We start from the raw sequence: 21619 nt of genomic DNA, 5'->3' as shown, positions 1-21619 counted from the left end.
TGCACAGGCTGTAGGATTGGTTGTGGCACCTGAGACTGCAGGGCCTGGAAGGCTCTGAACAAGTTCTGCGAAAAGGCTTCCCAGCCAGGTGCTGCTTCTGTAACACTGTTTTTTTTCTTTTTGATTCCTCTTAAGAGGAACAGTAGTAGTAGTCTGTTTTGAAGCCGATGCCAGGGTGAATGGTAAGGCAGTAGTAGGCTCCTCTGACACCAGGAGCCATGGTTCCCCTGCCATCAGGGCCTGATGGCTGATCAACCTCAGCAGATGTACTCTGGGTTTCAGCTGAACCTGCTTCCACCATGGTTCCCAGTTCCAGCGGTGAAACCAACTTCCGATGGGACCCTGGACTAACATCTGCCTGGAGAGTCACACCGGACTTCTGAGGTGCAGCATGGGCATCAAGCCTTTTTTGATCTTCTTCCAAGGCGGTTCCCCAGAGGTACCTAACTCACCTACCATACCCAATGCCAAACGTCGGAAGCCTTTGGTTTTCTAAGTATAACTTTAAAGCAGCCAAGTGGCTATGCAAAGTTTTAGGTGCAAAGGATTGGCAGATGTCACAAGACTTATAATAGTGGCCTTCCTCTACACAAAACAAACACTAATCGTGCATGTTCTTATGTGGAATTTGTCTTCCACAAGCACACTTTCCCTTCTTAGCTGACATGTATGTCTGGAAAGCAAGAAGAAATATAATCAAAAAACCCAAAAGGGTACTTATCTGCAGTGGACAGTTGAAGTCAAATGAGCAAACGGATTCCCAGAGCTGGCGATCAGAGGTCAATAGTTCACTGCAGCAGAAAAGTTCTGGGTTGGGTACGTGCAGACAATGGTTTATTGCTCTGACATGCAATGTCGGACATACCCCTTATCCTAAGACTTTGATATACTGGCTGGATGTCCGGTGCTGCAGGCAGCCACCGCTCTACTTTTATAAATACTGCAACATGAGAATAGAAGGACATTAGGGAAATACCAAGTGAAAGACCAACCCAGCAGAGTTTTTAGTAGAGTCTAGAACAGAGGTCTGCTGCTAAAAAAGGGGATAATTAGTACAGCATTTAAAACACTGCATAATAACCATAAGATTCAATCAGAGAAGGATAGAAGCAGTTGGGAAGAAAGGAGTAATGGCAGGACATCTGCATAATTCCAAAATATGCAACAATGTCCAGTAGGTTTATGACTTTTGCTTGAAAGTATTTCTATAGGTATTTTTATACCCTAAGCAGACTTATTTTCCTCAGTTAGACAGTAAATGCTGGAGGTGTGATTGGAAAGTTAGATTAATTGGGAACATGCCTTTTGGGAGTGTAATGAGTTGGCAGATTTTAAAATCTCACTACAGAGTACTTTCTCAGCAATATTGGGAGAACAAATGATAATAACTAAGAAAATTATTACCTTGAGCTGGGACACAGGATCTGAGTTACCAAGACATAGTAAGGCCTTACTAAGTTTAATGTTACTGATTACCAAACAAGTGTTTACTGGAAAATGGAAATCAATATCTAACCCAGCTGTAACTGAAGTACATTGTAAAGAGATAAAAGAACTGGAGGTGAGATCTTTAGAAAAGAGAATGAATAAATTAAATAGAAATCAATGAAATTTGTAGGAATAATACAAGAATAATGTTCAGGAGGAGGAGTGAGGTTTAAGGGATGGCAGGAACTGAGCTATTTATGTAATGTTGTAGTGAATGATAATTGTTAATAAAGAAAATACATGTATACTGCATGAAAACAGAATATCACTATGGCTGTTCTCTATTAATGTATGTATACATATGTCACTGTTGCAATTTTGATTTAATAAAGATGTTACAAAAACTCTAAAAACTCTATCGTATAAACTTCTTTGAAAATTTAAGGCTGATATCCTTCCAGACTTCTCTCAGCAAATAAATCAGAATTATTCAACTGCCTGTCTTGCCCTGAATAGTTAAGTATTATATCACAAACAAATATATCAAGTGATAAAGGACACTCTTGCCTTACTCCAATCCACAGCACAAATAACTAAATTACTCACCATTTTCTGATCTGCTTATCTTAAAGTGTTATATAACAGTTGTACCTCACCAGATAAGTTCCTGTCTATATCAACTATTCTAAGACCGCAAATAATGCATTTCAACTTATCATACAGAAAGTGTCTTGGATATCAACTAGAGCATTATCTGCTTTCCTTGCCATTAGATCTCCCCTTAGTCCACAAAACCTAACAGCCTTAAAATCCACTGATAATTTTCCTTTCACAAACACTGCTGGTGTCCTACAATCTCTGACAACACCCATTTCTAACCTAATAGACTAAATTATCTCAAATTTCTTTAATGTCTGTGTTACATATGGATATTGGCCTGAAGTTTTTTTTGGATGTAGAGGAGTCCCCTTCTCCATGGGAAGTATGGTCAAACCAGTCTCCTTCAAAGACAACGCTAGTTCCTAATGTCCCACTGTTCCCCAGGTCCCATTGTTCTGCTACCTCTGTACCTACTATGTTGTAAAAGTCAACTGGAAATGCATCCGTCCTCTCCTCTGCCTTCCTTCCTCACTCTTCATGTGTTTAAGAGTCCTAAATCAACTTTCCAAATCTTTTTTCTTTTATTTTATCTTGTCTGGAGGATACCGTAGTAACCCATCACTATCCCACCCCCATGGAAATACTTGTAAAAAAATCAGCAAACACACAGAACGGGTCTTTCTTTGTATTTTTTTTTCACCTTGCCCTATTTTTACTTAAATGCACCCTAATCTCTCTGTGCATTTTTTTCCAAACATCTTTATTAAATTTACACATATGACAAAGGCAATCTTACATTTGTATCTTTGTGCTTATCTTTCAATTTCAATGATAGAGACTTGTCTTTAAATTTATATCTCCCTTTATCCACCTCATTGCTATTCTTATTCTTAACTCTGCTTATACTTGTTCTTCACCTAAAGTCTCTAAATGCCCTTGAATTCTCCTAATTATCTTCCACCTGTCTCACTCTCCCCATAATGATTCCACTTCCTCTATAAAATGTGTTCTCAGACATGAGCTTTTCTCCCCAGGCCTCCGCTGAAAAAGGGCTTTATGTCCAGTTGGACCTTCCTGGCAAACAAATGTCAAATAAATAAATAAATGTCCATATGGCGAATCTGCTAGCAGCTGTTACATTTCATCATCATGACTAAATAGACTTCTGACATTTTACATAGTTTATCAACCACAATGAAAAAGTGGAAGATGCATAAACACAGTTCCTTAAATGGTCCATCAACCCAGATTGTTTACCCTGGGGGTACACTACAGGACTATCACCCCAGACTATATACTGGGGTGGGAGGACGGTGGGGGTGGGTAGGAGCTTCCTTAAGAGGAGCTGCTGTAATAAGTGTTTCTGGTTTGGAGGTCTCTGACCAAAGGGTCAACTCTCCGAGTGAACAGAAGATCTAATCAGGTTTCCTGGCCACTAGAGCTTTTCCCACGTGGCACTGATGGCCACTTTCAGCATGACCACAAATGAATGGACCATCCGATAGAAGTTTTTTCTCCAACATTCTTTGTGGGTAGGGCACAAAATCTGTTGGTCATTCCCTCTGCCTCTGAGCATCTCAAACACTTTCTTGAATTTGGTGTCAACAGAGGATAAGTTGAGCAGGACAGAGATTCCCTAGCAGCATCCAGTGCTGGTCTCTGAAAAGGAGTAAATGTGCTTAAATTTGCATGTCACTTTCCTCATAAGCTTTGAGGGGAAGAGTCAAGAAGATGAATGTTCTGCAGCCAATATCAAGAAGGCACAATGCAAAGGACCCTGGATCCTTCTCGTCTATTACACAGGAGGTGTGAGGCTAAAAGCTCAGTAAGCCATTGATCTGCCATTTGTACAGGTTCTGGCATCAAGGCAAGAAGGGACACTGGGTGTATTCACTGCAAGAAAGCTTGGAAGTTTGCTGCCATGGTGGACTCTGTGCCAAGAACACATAAAAAAACTGCTGTGGGGCTTGGAATACCATAACCAGCATTGACCCCAAACAGTCATAATCAACTTCAGTACGGATGCCCCAATCATCGGCACTAACATGTCCATCAGCATTAGCTGTGATGGCACAAGAGTCATCAACACAGATGGTAAGTTTGATGGTGTGACCAGTGATGCAGAAATATAACATCAACAGAGGCATCACAGACCACTGGTGCAAGCATCTGTATCAACACTAAGAGTCAATACCAGCAACCATGAAACAAGAATGAAACAACCAAAACAAACCCCCACCAGAGGCAGTAATATCCTAGACCTGGTCATTACCAACATGGGCGACCGGTGTTCCACACCAGAGGTCAATTCCTCGTTGGTCAGATCCGACCACAAGTTAACCACCCTAGACATCCACATCCTGCCCCCATTAGGGAAACCATCATAAAAAACTTCTCCAAAGCCAACTTCACACTTCTTAAGACAGAAGTGGCAAACTTCATGAACCCATGCAGAGGGACAATAGACGTACAACTGCTGAATCCTACACGAATGCACTTTATAAGCACTTACACAAGTGCATGGATCGTGCTATCCCTAACAGAACCAAGATGCTATCCTCCAAAAAACGGAAGCCAATCTGGTGGTCCTCTGCCATAAACCAACTCTACAACAGAAGAAAGAAACTGTTGCAAAAAAGAGTAAAATCCCATGACTGGAGGAGCTCCCTGGTCAGCCTCAGTAAGAAGCTGAGATCCCTCATGAAATCCTCCAAAGCTAGTTATGAAAACAAAATTGACACTGACTCTAAAGACAACCACAAAGTATTCTATAGCTATATCAAGAATCTCAATGGCAACACTCAGATCTGCTCTGAGTTACAGCACAATGGCACTAAATATACAGAACCAACTGATATTGCCAACATCCTGGCAGATAGGTTCAGTGCTAACTTTACCCCATTCTCACCCCCTAGAGGGCCCATCTCTATACCGGAAGAATGTAAAGTTCCTGTAATCACGACTGCACAGGTAAAAACACACACTCTCCAAAGCCAAGAACACAGCATCCATGGGACCTGACAATATCCCAGGCTGCGTTCTACATGAACTACAGAATGAACTGGCACCCCACCTAAGTACCATGTTCAATCATAGCCTCACCTCAGGCTTTGTGACCACTGAATGGCACACTGCGACAGTTATCCCACTCCACAAATGGGGAGCCACGACGGACCCTGGGAACTACCGCCCCATTAGCCTGACGAGCCTGGTCTGCAAGGCCATGGAACGTATCATCATGGAACCCATAAACAAAGACATTGGTAATCTCCAAACTCTGGACCCCACCCAGTTTGGGTTTGTAAAAGGCAGATCATGCCTCCTAAACCTGGTAGACTTCTTTGAAGCAGTCACCAAAGCCATAGATGAGAGTAAGGTGGTTCACACAGCCTACCTAGATCTTGCCAAGACTTTTGATACCATGCCCCACTCTGGAAGTATAGATAAACTCACTAGACTAGGTAGAAATCTCTATGTCATAAGATGGGTTGCCAACTGGCTCACAGACAGAACCCACACTGTGAAAGTAGCAGACTCCAAATCCGACTTCAGACCAGTGACAATTGGTGTACCACAGGGTTCAGCCCTGGGTCCTCTCCTGTTTGGTATCTACTTCTCTGAAGTACAGGCTAACACAGAAGGTCTTTGGCTAACGAAGTTTGCAGATGACTGCAAACTGGAAGCCATAAACAAAACTCCTAATGATGTGGGCATCCTACAAAAGGGCCTCACTGAGACAGATGCCTGGTGTCAAATACATGGCCTGAAGCTCAATGCCAAAAAGTGCATTGTCATCCCCTTTTGTAAAAACTCTGCACCCATGAACTACCACATAGGTGGTAGTCTAAGTAACACCGACAGTGTGATAAGAGACCTTGGGACACAGGTGGACAGTAGTCTCTCCTTTGATAATCACATTGCCACAGTGGTCAGGAAATCCTACATGGCACACCTCATCACAAAAGGTTTCTCGTCCAAAAATAAAGAGAGGTCATTGTTCCCCTCTACTCATCACTCATTAGACCCATTACGGAGTACAGCACCCCTTTTGGTATGTTCCTCAAAAGACATCTACAACAACTGGAGAGGCCACAGAAATACCTCACAAAGAGGATTACTGGCCTCAAACAGATACCTTACGCAGACCGTCTCAAAAAACTCCAGCTTTACTCCATCGCATATCGCCTACACAGAGGTGATCTCTGCCCACCATACAAAGTTATGTCAAACCCAGAGCTGTTGGACATGTTCCACTTAAAGAAATACCAATCCCTCCGAACTACAAGCTGTAGGGACCTAAACCTTGTCACCACAATAAACAGAACATGCTGGAGGGATAGATTCCTGTCCCAGAGACTTCCCATACTCTGGAACATACTACATATCTATGTCAAACAGAGCTCTTCATTAGCATTCTTCAAGAAAAAATCTTGATGATTGGATGGGAAACAGGAAATTCACCCCGGGGATCACTTCTGTGGCTCTGCTTGACAGGGGCACAGGAAAATAATTTTTTTGGGTGGCGAAAGCCAGGGTACCTTTTTGGCTAGGCTTATATAGGCCCTAGGGCCAATAGCCTAGTACCTACCTATGAACCTATAAGAGTCAATGACAAGGGGCTAGATAAGGAGACTTTAGAAGACTTATAGCGCAGGGAAATGTAAACTACCCCATTCCATCACAGGAGAAGATGCAGAAGGGAGATCAGAAGAACCTTTTCTGTGCATTCACAGTATCCACAAGCTAGTCTTAAATTCAGGGAGCACAGGCACAAGAGAGACAGTCTGTGAAGGTGGTCTACAACTCATAATTTACTAACCATCCTGATTAAGCCAACTCGCTAGACTGAAATTTGGTGAAATATGCGAAAGATACTGACCCAATAACTTGAATCCCAATGTTTTGTATTCCTTCTTCCATCTTCTGGAAGCAGATTCCCACAAGGGTGGAGGAAGAGGAGGATGATGCTCGACTATCTTTGGAGCATATGGAGCTTTGATTTGTTGCATGGAGCACCTGAACTGGAATCTGAGAGCTTTGGCTCTGAAGAACCTCTACAAATGTGCTGGGAAAGTGACTTCTTTCACATAAACAGATTAATGTTATCTATTTTAGACTGGGATACTGTTACATAACCACAGTCCAAGATTAATTTAGAAATTATGGAAAAAACCCAGCCACACACTACAAGCAGAAAAAAATAAGCAACAATTTAAATTCAGTGAGACACAAAGGAAAAAAGCATACAATGCAAAAAGAAAATAAAGGTGGGCAAAGGGCCCACTGATGGTCAAAGAAATCTTCAGAAGGAGCAGAAAGATAGATGATATAGCAATGAACAAAAATAAAGCAGTTATACAGAGTCATCACTTTGCCCCATGTCCTGCCACTGACATCTCCTGAAATCTCTATCAGCCCATCTATTCCTCTCTTCTCAAGAGGAGGTAGAGGGTACGGTAGAATGCTGGTGGGCCCTCCCTCTCCATGAAGAGGGAGACATTAACAGCCTACTTCCCCAAGACAGCCATTCCTCCTTTAAGAGGAGTATGAGCCATAGACAGGAATCATGTACACAACAGATATTGGGAATTTATGAATGGGGAAAGGGAAATCCTATGTAAGGCTAGCTAACATTATGAACTTCACCTCCAGCTCACTCATGTCCTGTCCAGGGGCAAATCTGCAAGCAAGGTCAATGTCCTCAATCCTCTCCCTGGGATGAATAAGCTGAAGTAAGCTGTTTATTCCCATCCCACTCACCTCCTGGCTCTTCCAACACCTGAGCTAGTGAGTCACTGATCATACTTGGTTCATCTGGGTTGCAGTCAAGGCTCCATCCCTCTATGCTATAGAGTTAGTCTGTTTTACAATCACAAAAATTAGGAATAAGTAGACTAGGTTAATTTCTAAATGCAACAGTTGAGCAAAGTAAAACAGATGTGGAATGTAATGGCATTGTAATGCATTCTGGCTTAAAGTGAGGGACTAAGCCTTGGAAAGTTTTAGGCGATGAGATGATTTACACATGCCAGTCTTTTTCTGCTTTAGCAAGGCTGGACTTCCTTATACCAGAAAGTCTGACCCAAATACAGTTTTTACTGTTACTGCAATGTATATCATTTTTTTTACCTACCTGGTTATAAAATTCATACACACACTGCAATAAATTTAATGTACTTGGCAGTCAACTCATATTTCCAGACCACTTTAAAACACTGTGCACCTGTTAAATGTAGGGTATGGTTTTAGATTCCACTTACTTCAGCCCAAGGAAGGTCAGAAGGATATAAATATCAGAAGCTCCAATCCAGGCCTTTGTATTCTGCAGTTTTCCACCAAAATGTGAAGCTCCCTGAGGATCATATCCATTTTTCCAAGCAGCCTCAATCATAGACTGGATTTTTGGAATACAAGGTATTATAAGATGGTCTTGAAAGAGAAAAAAGTAATACACTATGTTTAAAATGAACAAGTGAAAGAAATGCTTAAGATGGAAAAATAAGCTTCTTTAAAAAAAAAAAACAAAACAATAAAAATACAATATAAAAGAGAAGTCTCCGCTATTTATAGTGCAAAGTCTGATTTAGCATCAGTGAGATAAAGACAGCTTTGGTCAAGTCTCTAAAAGCTTTCAAACCTATACTATTTTTGTACATCTATATACATATCCTCATACAAGTGTTCATCTACTTTTGAGCTACAGGATCAGTTATTTTGTGTATGACATAATGCAAGTGATTGAACATTATTATGTTAATGCTGTTACTTGGAAAAATACAATTTTAAAAATGCACGCAACATGTGTGCAAATATGATGCAGAACTACAACTGCAAATCACAGAAATATTAAAATGTGCTCCATTGATTTGTTTGCTTAGTTCTCTTTTCTTATCACCAGAGTTTTTTTCCTCATGATCCCTGAAGCCACCTTACCGTACCATCTCATTGTCTGTCAGCCTCTTTTCTTGCTCACAATAACTGAGAGAAAGGCAGGCCACTGGAATGAGACAGGGACAAATTTATACAATGGATGGATCCGCGAAGAAATTTCTCTGTAGAGAAAAGAGACATGCATACCAAATGGGCTGCCACTTGTGATGTTAACAGTTGGTAGTAGTTCATGATGGACCACTGATTAAACTAGACAATTTCCTTAAAAACTGTGATGGGTAATTGCCCAGGTGAAAAATGTTATCTTATACCACCAACCTCTCAGACAACTGGTGTGTCAGACACTCAAATGGGATAAGGTTGGATGGCGGCAGTAAATAGAATAGGCAAGAGGCCAGGTTTACTCATTTGGGATTACAGTACAAGGGCAAATATCTTCGGAGGAGACCTGCTGTTTCAGATCAAGATAACTACTAGCCAGACCTCTTGCACCAGTCTTACGAAACCAGAGAGACACATACAGAATGTGCTTGTTGTCTGTTCTACAATATATTTGCACGTACCATAAGAAATTAGGTTGCACTTCAAATAAACACCATCTGTATAATAACAGATAAGTTGATATCCTGAAATCCGAGAAAGACTGGAAACACACAAGACTATGAATTGCTTCTGGGGAAGCCCATATGACAGAATAGATGACAAAAGTAGATATGTCAGTGGAGCTAGTAAAAATGGAGGGGTGCTGTTGGAGCTGAGAAAGGCAATGGTGGTTCTCTTGGACAAAGAGTGGGTTAAGGAAGTGGCTACAGAAGTACATGCATGCAAGTTAAATTCCCATTGCTTGAACAGTTATGTTAAAAATTCTACGACGTCATCTGATAAGAATTCCTGAATGTGGTCTTGCAGACAGACAGCAAACCTGCTTCATGAAGCAAACAGAGTACATCTGAGTGAGGTCCTTATCATTAAGAAGGGATTGTAAATCCTTTTATGTCTTTGCAATCAACCTTCATCACTTGGGTTAACATTACTTTAAGTGGGCTGCTTCTTCAACATATTTCTGGAAGCAGTAGATCCTGTCCCCTCACATTGGCTGGCAAAGCTGCCACTGGATGGAAGGAAGATAGTGTCAGGCAGCATATATTCAGTAAACAGGCCTTTTCAGAGTTAAGCCTCTAAAATAACACTAGTACGCCGAAAGGTGATAGGACATACACACATCCGCTCTACTCACACCACTCAACCTCTTAAAGCAAGAAATCTGGACAAAGCCATAAATAATGGGGGGGACAAAAGCCCCAAAATAGGAACAATTTTTAAATATTGCTCTTACAAACTTAGAAAGTTAATAGAATAACAGGTTTTGTATTAACATGAATTTTCTGCAGGTTATGAAGTCAAACTCAAATTACTGCCATTATTTTCAAACTTCAGCCTTTAATCACTTGCCAGTGATCTGTCAGAAAACCACAATTTTATGAAAAATGGACTAAAAATATGAGGCAAAAATCTGGACAGTCTGCAAAACTCTGTACAGTTCAGAGATATGACCCTGCTCTATCAAATACCAGCATATTTCCTAGGACCATCTCTGCCATAAACTTCACCAAAAGTTACTTACAACAAAGTTGCTTCTCTCTCGCAGGAATGGTCTACCCTGAGAATGCAGGGCCGTAACTGGTTCATTACATTGTCTTTTACTTCAAATGCTTTGGATAAGGGAGGGAACAACAGTAAAGACATATCATATATTTACCTTTTCATAGGATCATAGGAAGTTACTAGGCTATCGGCCCTTTGGCCCTTATAAGCCTAGCCAAGAGTTTAGCCCATGCATAGACAAATCAACACTTGATGCCCCTGTCCAGCAGGGACATGGGTGGAATCCCAGGGATGTATTTCCTATTTCCCATCCAGTTATCCAAACTGCACTTAAAAAGGAGTAAAGAGGTACTCTGCTTGACATGGAGAGGGAGTTTATTCCATAGATGGGGGAATCTCTGGGACACAAATCTGTCCTGCCAGCAAGTCCTATTGATGTCACAGATCAGGTTGAGGCCGCGCCTGTGTGGGTCACTCGAGTGGAGCCTGATGCAGCAGTCCCATCAAGGTGGGGTCTGAGATCACCTTGTATGCCAGACAGAGGTCACCTCTGAGGAGTCTGTAAGAAACAGAGTAGAGGCATAGGGCGTTTAGCCTACCTGTGTATGGTAGATTTTTGAGGCCCTGGATTCTCCTGGTGAGGAACCTCTGTGGTCTCTCCAGCTGCTGCATGTGCTTTGTGAGGTACATGCCGAATGGGGCACTGTACTCCATAATGGGCCTTATAAGAGAAGAATACAGGGATGTTATGACCTCCTTGTTCCTGGATGAGACACCCTTACTTACAAGGTGGGCCATGTAGAAAGCTTTCCATACAGGCTGCTATCAATCTGGGTGCCCAAATCCCTCACGACTGACTGCGTGCTTAGAAAGTTGTTATTAATGTGATAATTTGTGGGGACATCTCTCTCCCCAAAGGGGATGATGATGCATTTTTTATATTCAGCTTCAGGCCATGTTTCTGGCACCAGTCATTTGTTTGGATGAGACCCTCTTGGAGGATGTCCACGTCACGAGGGGAATTGATGACAGCTCCCAACTTGCAGTCATCTGCAAACTTGGTCAGCCATAGCCCAACGGTTTTGGCCTGTACCTCAGAAAAGTATATCGCAAATAACAGTGGCCCCAAGACTGAACCTGGGGTACGCCACATTATACCGGTCTACTGCTTGAGGTGACTTCACCTATTTTGACTATGTGGGTTTTATCAGCGATAGAAATAGAAATATTCACCTTTTTTCTCAAATTTTGGAAAAATACTGATGGAATGATTGATATTTGTCTCTGATACTACCTTTGGTAAAAAAGATGGATTAGTACTCTGTCTTTGTGAAAAATCAGATATGACAGTTTGCAAGGTAAGGCTTGATTTTGTGAAATTCTTCTTGCAGAAGTTATAGCTACCAAGAAAATAGTCTTCCAAGAAAGGAATTTGAGGTTGCACGTAGCTGCTGGTCTGAAAGGGGAGTGTATAATGCCATGCAGCACTAAATTTAGGTCCCAAGGGGAACTATGGTATTTATAATGCAACTTTATCAGGATAGTTCCTCTCAGAAATGCTTTGCAGAGTTTATGTGAAGCAACTGAGGAACCTTGGAAACCAATGCGAAAATTGGATATTGTTGCAAATTGGACATTTATGATCGAAGATGATGACCCTTCATTGAAGAGTTGGGCTAAAATCAAGCATATTATGAATCAGAGCAGAGAAGGGATCAGTGTTATTTTGTATTGCCCAGTGAATTAATATTTTCCATTTCCTGGAACATAGTTTACATGTAGATGGTTTATGAGAAGACAGGAGTATGTGTCAGACTGGAGAGAGACATAGGTTGTCTGGCTATTAAGGGAATTGGAGAAGCCAGGCTGTCAGCCTGAGACTGGGTATGTCTGAGTGAATCATGTCCACTGGGTGAGACAGGAGGTCTGGAATTGGATCCAGAATCCATGGTTGGTGAAATAAGTGAGGCCAGAGGAAGGGGAACCAAATCTGTCAAGGTCAATATGGTGCAATGAGGATTACTTTGCTCTTCGACCTGGCCACTTTCTGCAGAAATTTCAGGATTAATGGAGTCAGGGAAAAGGCATAAAGGAAACCAGGGGACAATCATGAAGAAGAGCATCCCTCGGTGACTCCCCACTTGGGGGATCAGGGCGAAGTAATTGCTGCACTTGTTTAGGAGAGAGGCAAAAAGATTGCAGCAAGGCTGACCCCATTGATGGAATATCCTTTCTATCACATTCTGATTGAGGGACCATTCCTGGGGTAGAAGAATACACCTGCTCAGTTTGTCTCCTATCACACTGGAGCTCCCCAGAATATGCATTGCAATAAAAAAATAGTTGGAAGAGATCACCCACTGCCACACTCTGAGAGCTTCCCGACACAAGGGGTAGGATCTGGTTCCTCCTTGTTTGTTGATATACCAGACTACTGACATGCTGTCTGACTGAATTGCAACTGTTATTAAGGGAAGAGTATTTTGGAAATCCTGCAACACTAACAGCGTTGTTTTCATCTCTAGGACATCGATATGCAAGTTGGCTTCTGTGTGGGACAAAGTGACTTGGACTATTTTGCCCAGAAAATGCCCCCTCACCCTATCTGGGAAGCATCCGTGGTCAATGTGGCCTTGGGCTGGGAAAGAACAAATGGACAATCTTGTAGTAACTGACTTGACTGAAGCCACCATTTGAGATCTTTTCTGCAAATATTGGTGATCTTTATTTGAGTTGACATTGGCAGTAGAAGGATAGACCATTGTGCTGATAACAGCCATTGTAGAATTCTAGGTTATATGGGTAGCGGGACTAATGTTACTGCCGTTGCCATTTATTCAAAAGGCTGAAGAACCAGTTGAGTGGAGATTTTGTTGCTGCAGATTATTCTTGTGACTTGCGACCTGATTGTTTAAACTCTTGCAAGGGGGAGGGAGGCTATTGTTTCTTTTGTTTTCAGAATTGTTAAACTTTGAGTGGGTTCTAGACAGTATTTCTCCTACTTTACGGTTATCCCTAGATGTAAGCATATCTGGAGGATGTTGCTTTCTGTCTTGAATAGTAGATGCCTGGTCAGGGTGGAAATGAGGCAGTCATTTCGATAAGGAAACAAATGGAATCCATGCAGTCTCAAGTGAGCTGCCACTACTGCCATGCACTTGATAAACACCCTGGGGGCTGTGGTGAGACCAAAGGGCAGTACTCTGAAATGATAATAACTGTCTCAAAGCCAGAAGTGTAAGTATCTTCTGCATCGTTTGTTCATTTTTATGCAATAATACGCATCCTGAAGGTCTATTGAGCACATGTAGTCGTCCTTTGCCAGAAATGGAAGAATGGACTGAACCATGACCATCCAGAACTAGTTTTGTCAAACTGATTTTTCAAGTTGCTGAAATCCAGAATTGGTCTCCAGTCTCCTGTTTTCTTTGGCACTAAAGAGAATCTTGAGTAAGTTCTGGATCCCCTCTGGTCTGGTGGGACCTTTTGGATAACTCGTTTTTCTAGCAGCTTTTGTACCTGAATAACTGCTTGTTTCTTCTGACTGGGTGGGACACCGGGTATTTTTCTGCATCGGGGAGGAGGAGAAAGGGAAAAGGGTATGATATAACCTCTAGAAATGATCCTCTGCACCCATGTATCCAAAGTTATTTCCACAGGCTCTCCGGTACAGGGACAAGTGACCCCTGATTGCCTCCAGAGAAGGGCAATTGTACCTCTGTTCAGGAGTTCTGGAAGGGTCTTCCAAAGAAAGACTCTCTAGACCCTTGGTTCTGTTGGCCTCCTCTGCAGCAAGGGCGGCATCTACCTTTAGAGTTCCCCTCTGCCGCTGGAGGAGCTACTTCCATGTACATTTTGAAAAGACCTTTGGGATTTTCTGAACCATATTTTCCCACTGCTTTGCTGATTCCTGCAGAAGGATCTCTGTGGAGTGGAGAAAGGTATGTCCACTATATATCGCATCTTCCAATTTTTCTCACACCTGAACAATGTGTCTTTTACTTTTGGGCTGAATAAGGACGTGCCGTCAAATGCAGCATTAACGAACATAGACTTGAAAGGCTCCGCAAAGTCGCACAAGCATATCCAGGCATGCCTCCTAATGGCAATGCCTGAACCTGTTGCTCTACTCATTCCTTTGGCTACATGTGAAATGAGCCTCATGGAAGAGTTAGAAATAGCGTGGAGGGTAGCCAACTGGGAAGTGATGAAGCTTGTACTTCCTCAGATATGGATCCTGAGAGAATATCTGAAAGCTCGTTAATCAGATACCTCTAGTCTAGTGAAGTGTCCAGATAGTTCAATGACTGTAAGGAGAAGGGTGCTGAAGCATAGACATGGTTCCCGAACCTATCCATCTCCTGAGACTCCTTGTTTGGGGGATGGATAGAGGAATTTTCCTCAGCTAGTTCTTTCTTCATGGCCGCCACCACAACCATGGAATCCATAGGCACACCTTTTGCCCATAGTTGTTTGTCCTCAGGAGTGGTAATAATTTTGTCTGATCTCCTGGGAATCGGCTCAGTGGTGTTGGGGGCCTTCCATGCCTGCCAAGAGATCAACTCAATGAGCTCTTCAGTGGTTGCTTTCACCCAGGAGGTAGACAGGCCAGTACCAAAAGCCTCCATAGATACACCAACTCCTAAGACAAAGGATTGTTGGACTTTCAATCACCTCTCTGTTTTAAAATTTCCAGGATGTCTCCAAAGGAGACATCATCAGGAGGTGACCTTGCAGAACCTTCACCCTCATCGAAGTTGGTCTTTGGTGACAGATTCTTCCGGGTTATCCAAGTGCTTCTTCTTGCACAACTGCTTCTTAGAGACCTCCTTAGTGGGATGGTCTGGGGAGGTATCAGAAAAGATGTGAATGCTCTGCTGGAAAGCCTGATGTTTTGGTACTTGCTGTCACTGTCTAGAAAAAGTTGAGTTGTGTATGCAGAGATGACAGGATTGCGGCTGAGGATCTGAGGAGAGAGGGGCCATCTGAGCTGCTGAAGCAGACATGGCTCTCTTCAAAACCTCAAAGGCCGGCCTTCCCTGAGAAGGACAGGACTCTAAATCTGAGAGGGCAAGCCTGGGAATCCTAGTCCCTCCCTGCTCCAAGGAAAGTGCTCTTGAGGCGGAAGCCAGAGCTGAGCTAACCTGACCTGAAGCCCCTAGGTGTAGGGATGGCTCTGAAAACTTTGGAGTCGATCCCAACACCTCAGCTCTGACTAGGCAGTTAAGGCCAGAAAGTTCTCTAGCTCCGACTGAACCAAAGAACTCAGAGTAAACGATGGGTCCGATGACAGAGTTATCTCTTCAGATCTGAAGCGGACAGTGCTGGGTGGCTTGGATCCAAGAACTCCAAAGCTTTGAAAGAAGTCAGATGATGTAAAGGAGGGGTAGCCGATGTACGGAACTCCTGACCCGAAGGGGTAGGAGTCGAAGTAGCCCCTGGCATGCTCTGCAGCCAAAGAATCTTTCTCACCAGTCTCACCATGTTCTCTTCAGTCAAACTCCTAGAAGAGCTTGTAGACATTAGAAAAGGTGACTTTGGTCTTTCCAAAAATGGAACTCTAAATGGGACCGCATCAACTGAAAGCAAGTATTGGGTCCTTGGCAAATCAGGAAGGCTAGGAGTCAAATCAACTGCATGATCCAGTTTAGGTTTAGTCATGTCTGATGTTGGATCCAAATGTCTCTTTTTTTTTTATTTTTTTTATTTACTTTCAGATCTGAGGAGGTTGTAGGACCAGAAAGCTTTGGTCTTTTAAACTACGGGTCCAATGGAGAGGTTAGAGCACACAGAAGCCTCTTAGATTTTTCAGAGGTTTTTGATAAGGACGATGAAGGACTAGATGAAGTTGACTTGCCCTTTTTGTGTTTGTCGGAAGGGGAAGCTCAGTTAATGCCTCAATGAAAACTGATAGAAGAAGACGTTTTAGAATCAACTTTTTCCTGCATTCAACCACAGCTCTGTGGTTGAACACGTGGCAAATAGAGCAATCTTCTTGGAGATGATGGGGTCCCAAGCAATAGACACACAACATATGTGAATCAGAATAAGGCATTTTCCTCTGACATTTTTCGCATTTTTTGAAGCCAGATGGCCCTTTTTCTTTTTCTGCCATACCCAAAAGAGAGAAGGGTTTTTTTTATAGAGAAAAGGAAAATAAAGGGGGGGAATACCACCAATGGTATGGTAAAAAGTGAATACACTAAGTGTAAGGGGAAAGAATACTATCAATAGTATTCAGAGATACTTTTGTACGAAAGGAATGGGAAAATAACAGCAAGAAATAAATTGTTACATAACGGATATAAGCTACACTAGAAGATAAACAGAGAAAATGTAAAAATAAACTATTTAAAAGAGAAAGGAAAGTTTTAAAATCAATTAAATAGACTTATCTGCTCAAAAGCAACTGGTCACCACATCCAACACAAAGAGCAGCAAACAAGAGCTGAGGTACTTAGGAAGGGAGCATTATGGGTAAGGAAGAAGTTCGAAAGTTTTTTTGTTACCATGAGGTATAGCAAAGGCCAAGTTGAATTTGAGGGACCCATAGGTTGACGCTAGAATGAAAATTGACATTAGACTAAATTTTTTATGGGTGGCAACATTAGTGGTATGCCTAATTTTACTCGGGAAATGACTATGACATATACTGCTGTCAGTTATCAGACAAAGACAATAATTAGTAAAACGCAGGACATTTTTATTTACAGTGGTGAGTCCCAGGTTTGTTTTTAAAAGAGAAACTAATAAGAAAATGATAAAAAGTTCACTTTATGAAATTAAGTACTCAAGGACAATCAAAGTGAAGTATAATATATATATAAACAATGCAAATATATTTTACACTGGGATAATACATGGCTACATGACTTTCAATCCATTCCCTTAAAGAGTTACTTCAACTGTGAAATTAATGGGGTGCTTTATCTAGCTTGCTGCCAAAACTGCCACGCAAATTAAATAGGGAAAACCAAGAGGCCCTTCCATATGAGAATTTCTGAACTTATAATGGACATTTCATGAAAAGATTACAATGCTTTACTTAAGCACATTAACCAAACTTTAGATCATAAATTTGTATTTTCATTAATTGAAAGGGTGGAAGTTAACCCAAGGGGTGGTCCCTGGGAGGAGTGGTTGGAGGCACATGATCTCTGGTGGCAGCTAAACTTGATGCAGCTAAACTTGATGCAGAATCACCAGTAGGGTTGAATAATCAGATCTCAAATTTAAAGGTTTTAAAATTAAAAGTTTTTGATTTATGAATATGTTATTACTTCAAGATGTTTTAAATTGAACTGTATAAACATTAGATGTTTTAATATGGTTTCAATGTAATTTCCACATGTATAATGGCTATACGACCTTTGACTCTCAGATCTCATGACTATGTAAAATAATTTAAATTTGGATTGTTGACTTATTCTGATGATGTCCCAATACTACAGGGACAAAAACGCTTAACATTATATTTAATTATGAGTTTTTAATTTTTTTTATTTATTAAAAATTGTACAGCAGTTGTTAATTTGGACTCTGGCAGCATCTTTTTGAGACTTGGTTTAGAGTTTGAGATACTTGGCTTAACTGTTAATTGGGTTCCAGATTTTAAAATTACCTGCCTAATTATTTGTCAGAAATATTGGGGGAACAAATGATTGTAACTAAGGAAATGATTCTTTTGAGCTGGGATACAGGATTTGCATTGCCTAGATGTAGGAAAGTATTGGTAACTTTAATACTATTTGTATCCAAAAAAGAAATTACTAGAAAATGGAAATCAAAATCTAAACCAATCATAAATGAAGTATTAAATATTGTAAAATAGGTAAAAGAATTTGCGGGAGTGAAATTTAAGGAAAGGCAGAATTTAAGTAATTTATGCAATGTCGGAGTGAATGATAATTGTTAAAAGAAACATGCATGTCTAATGCATGAAACTAAGGAAACGTGTACAATTGTTTCTTTTCTACAATTGTATGTGCTTATGTCATGACCTACATATTGTGAAGTTAATAAAGGTGCTAATAAAATAAATCTGAAGGATATAACTTCTGAAGCAAGGCACCTGGAAAACGTCTGTGATGATGGTCCTAACCTAGAAAGAACAAAATATAAACTGGACATGATTCCTCAGTTAGAATCGAAGGAATTCCCTGTGGGGTTTTAACACTGGATGGAACATATCAATATGCATCTTTCAAATATGGTGTGAGCATCCAAACATTCTGGGACTGAAATGAAGGAGCACTTGGACAGTGACTATCTTGAACTTCACTTTTCGTGGCCATCACTACTACTGTGTTTAGACTACAAGCAATAACCTAAACAGTACCCTTTGCTCCTGCAATGAAAGTGAAAGTGAACTTTTTTCTACTTCTTTCACAGCATTTTAACATACATTCAAACAAACCCAAATTCATTACTATAGAGTTAGTATCTTTCCTTCATAATTTTGTGGACCAAAATTGTAAAAGTTTACACTGTTTTAAAGGCTTTTGAATGAGGACTATGCCTCCCTGCACCATCCACGTGGTGGCTTTACACCTCACATCCTCAACTCTAAACATATTATCTTTGAAGTTTGTACCTCAGAGAAGGAGCAGAAATAATGAGACTCTCTCAATTTCATTCCTCAAAATAGTGGCAGGCACCTGAATCAGCAACATACATGCTAATACCATGGTGCATGTAGCTGGTTCATTCTGTGTAGAACACTGGACACAGCATAAGTATAGGTAGAAAATCATGGTAATGTTATGCAAGCTAGAAAGTAGACAGGCAGATTAGATAAACAGAATGAGATTTACAGATAGATGATCCTGACAATTTCATTTATAAGGGGAACTTCTACCCCTTAACCATATGCCACCTAGAATGTTTTAAAAATGGAGAGTGCTGAAATGTTAAGGGCATCCCTTACAGATTTAATAGAAAAGTCCAAAATAGCACATTGCTCTTTAGAAGCTGTAAAATACAGTTTTGTACCTACCATAAATGTAGATGTTCGAAGATCCACATTGCTGCAGTCCTTACACTTGGGTAGTCCGCTGTCCTCGGTCGGCCCGAATATCAAAGTATAAGGCTGGGCTCGGTCAAATTTTGACTGACATCAGGACGTTAGGGTACAAATGCGCATGACCGACGTCATATCCTCAGTCTTTTCTTGCCCCAGATGTCAGAAGACCCTAAAAAGAAAGGTCAAAACCAAAAGACAGCAAACAACCAACCAACCACCCTTGCACTAATAATATGTACAATATATACAATATACACAATATTGACAACCCAACCCACAATCTAACTACAGAGGGAGGAGAGGGAGGGAGTGGAACTGCAGCAATGTGGATCTTGAACATCTACATTTATGGTAGGTACAAAACTGTACTCTGTTCTCCATCTCACATTGCTGCAGTCCTTACACTTGGGTAGAAGCCCAAAGCAGAGGTAAGGGAGGATGGCAAAACTATAAAGAAGCAGGAGCTGCCAAAATGCCCTGCAAAATAGCAGTGGCAAACCAGCCCTAGATTTAGAGTAAAGTGGAAGGTGATAATGCCTAGAGAAAGTATGCACTGAACTCCAAGTAGCTGCCTCCAAAATATCTTTAGTTGCCACCCCTTAAAAAGCTGTGAAGTGGCAGTAGCCCTAGTGGAATGAGGCCTAATCCCAGCTGGAATCTCCTTGCCATGATGGGAATAACAGAAAGCAATGCAAAACCCAGTCCACTTAGAAATAGTTTGTTTTGACACAGGCTTGCCCTGAGAACTCAAAGCAAAAGAAACAAATAACTGCTGAGACTGCCTGAACCCTTTAGTTCTGCTCAAATAATATCACTGCCTGTGTACATCTAAAGTGTGCAAAATCTTTTCCCTTATTTGGGGATTTGCATAAAAAAGAAATGAATAGTTTGGTTTAAAGCCACACTAGAAACCACTTTAGGCATAAAGGAAGGATTAGTAGATACCCTATCCTTATTGAAAATTAAGAAAGGCTCAAACATAAGGGGCCTGCAATTCATGAAAACCCTCTTGCAGAGGTAATGGCACAAAAAGCAGTCTTCCATGATAAATATTTCAACTCTAGCTGCAGGCTCAAGGTTGTAGAGTGAGTTTCTCCAACACAAAATTGAGATCCCAAGCAGGAGTAGGAGCTCGGGGTCTTATATTCTTTGCCCTCTAGAAATTGCTTGAACAAAGGATGAGAAAACAATGGTGGGTCACAATCATAGTGAGCCAAAATTGCTGCAGCATGAACCTTAATAAGCGAGAATTGCTGCAGCATGAACAAGAAGGACAAACCTTTGTCCAGTAACTCAGTAAGATATTGAAGAGCCACACTTAAATTAGGCTCAGAAACATCAAAATCCTTTGCTGCACTCCAAAATAAAAATCTCTTCCATTTATCTGGTACACTTTCCTTGTACTAGGCCTTCTAGCTTCCAAATAACATTCAAAACTTGCTGTGTGGAGTTGAGACCCACTATGGTTCAAAACAGAATATGCCAGGCTGTTAGGTGAAGAGAGTGAAGCTTGACATTGAGCAAATGACTGTCCTCCTGAGACAACAGGTGTGGAATCAAGGCAAAGGCCATGGAGGCTCCCAGACTTCTCAGTAATGGGTACCAATGCTGTCGAGGCCAATCTGGAGCTATCAAAATCATCCTTGGCTTGTCCTGTCTGGCCTTTAGTAGTACCTTTGGGAGGAGAGGCAGAGGTGGAAAGGCATACACATGAAGATTGCTCCAATTGAAAGAAAGAGCATCCACTTTCCAAGCTGTGGGATGAAACCTGCAAAACTTTGGCAGCTGGTGGTTTAGTGGAGAAGCGAACAGATCTATGTCTGGAGTTCCCCATGACACTGTCAATTTCTGAAATACATGAGGATCCATAATTCGTCTGCTCAACACATCTGCTAAGGAGTTCTGTGCTCCCGGCAGAAACCTTGCCTGAAGATTTAGCTGTAAACTGAGAGCAGTCTCCCACAAAATCATTGCTTGCCTGCATAGAGGATAAGAATGTGTTCCCCCTTGCTTGTTGATGTACCACATGACAGTTGTGTTGTCTGTTAGAATCAACACCTGCCCTGGAAGAAG

General features: G+C 41.4%; 1 protein-coding gene across 1 annotated transcript in view; it reads right to left on the bottom strand.

The window, feature by feature from the left end:
- The window catches only part of ZUP1 (zinc finger containing ubiquitin peptidase 1), a gene marked incomplete in the record, with an annotated part of 497787 nt that overhangs the window by 161885 nt on the left and 314283 nt on the right, over positions 1 to 21619 (bottom strand). The window contains 1 exon segment of the mRNA XM_044063659.1: positions 8289 to 8457. Within this exon segment, the coding sequence (XP_043919594.1) occupies positions 8289 to 8457 (169 nt within the window).

The sequence above is a fragment of the Protopterus annectens genome, chromosome 1.part0, assembly GCF_019279795.1.
Source record: "Protopterus annectens isolate FY-2018-M chromosome 1.part0, PAN1.0, whole genome shotgun sequence".
NCBI lineage: Eukaryota > Metazoa > Chordata > Ceratodontiformes > Protopteridae > Protopterus > Protopterus annectens.
This window is presented reverse-complemented; position numbering and strand designations above follow the sequence as displayed.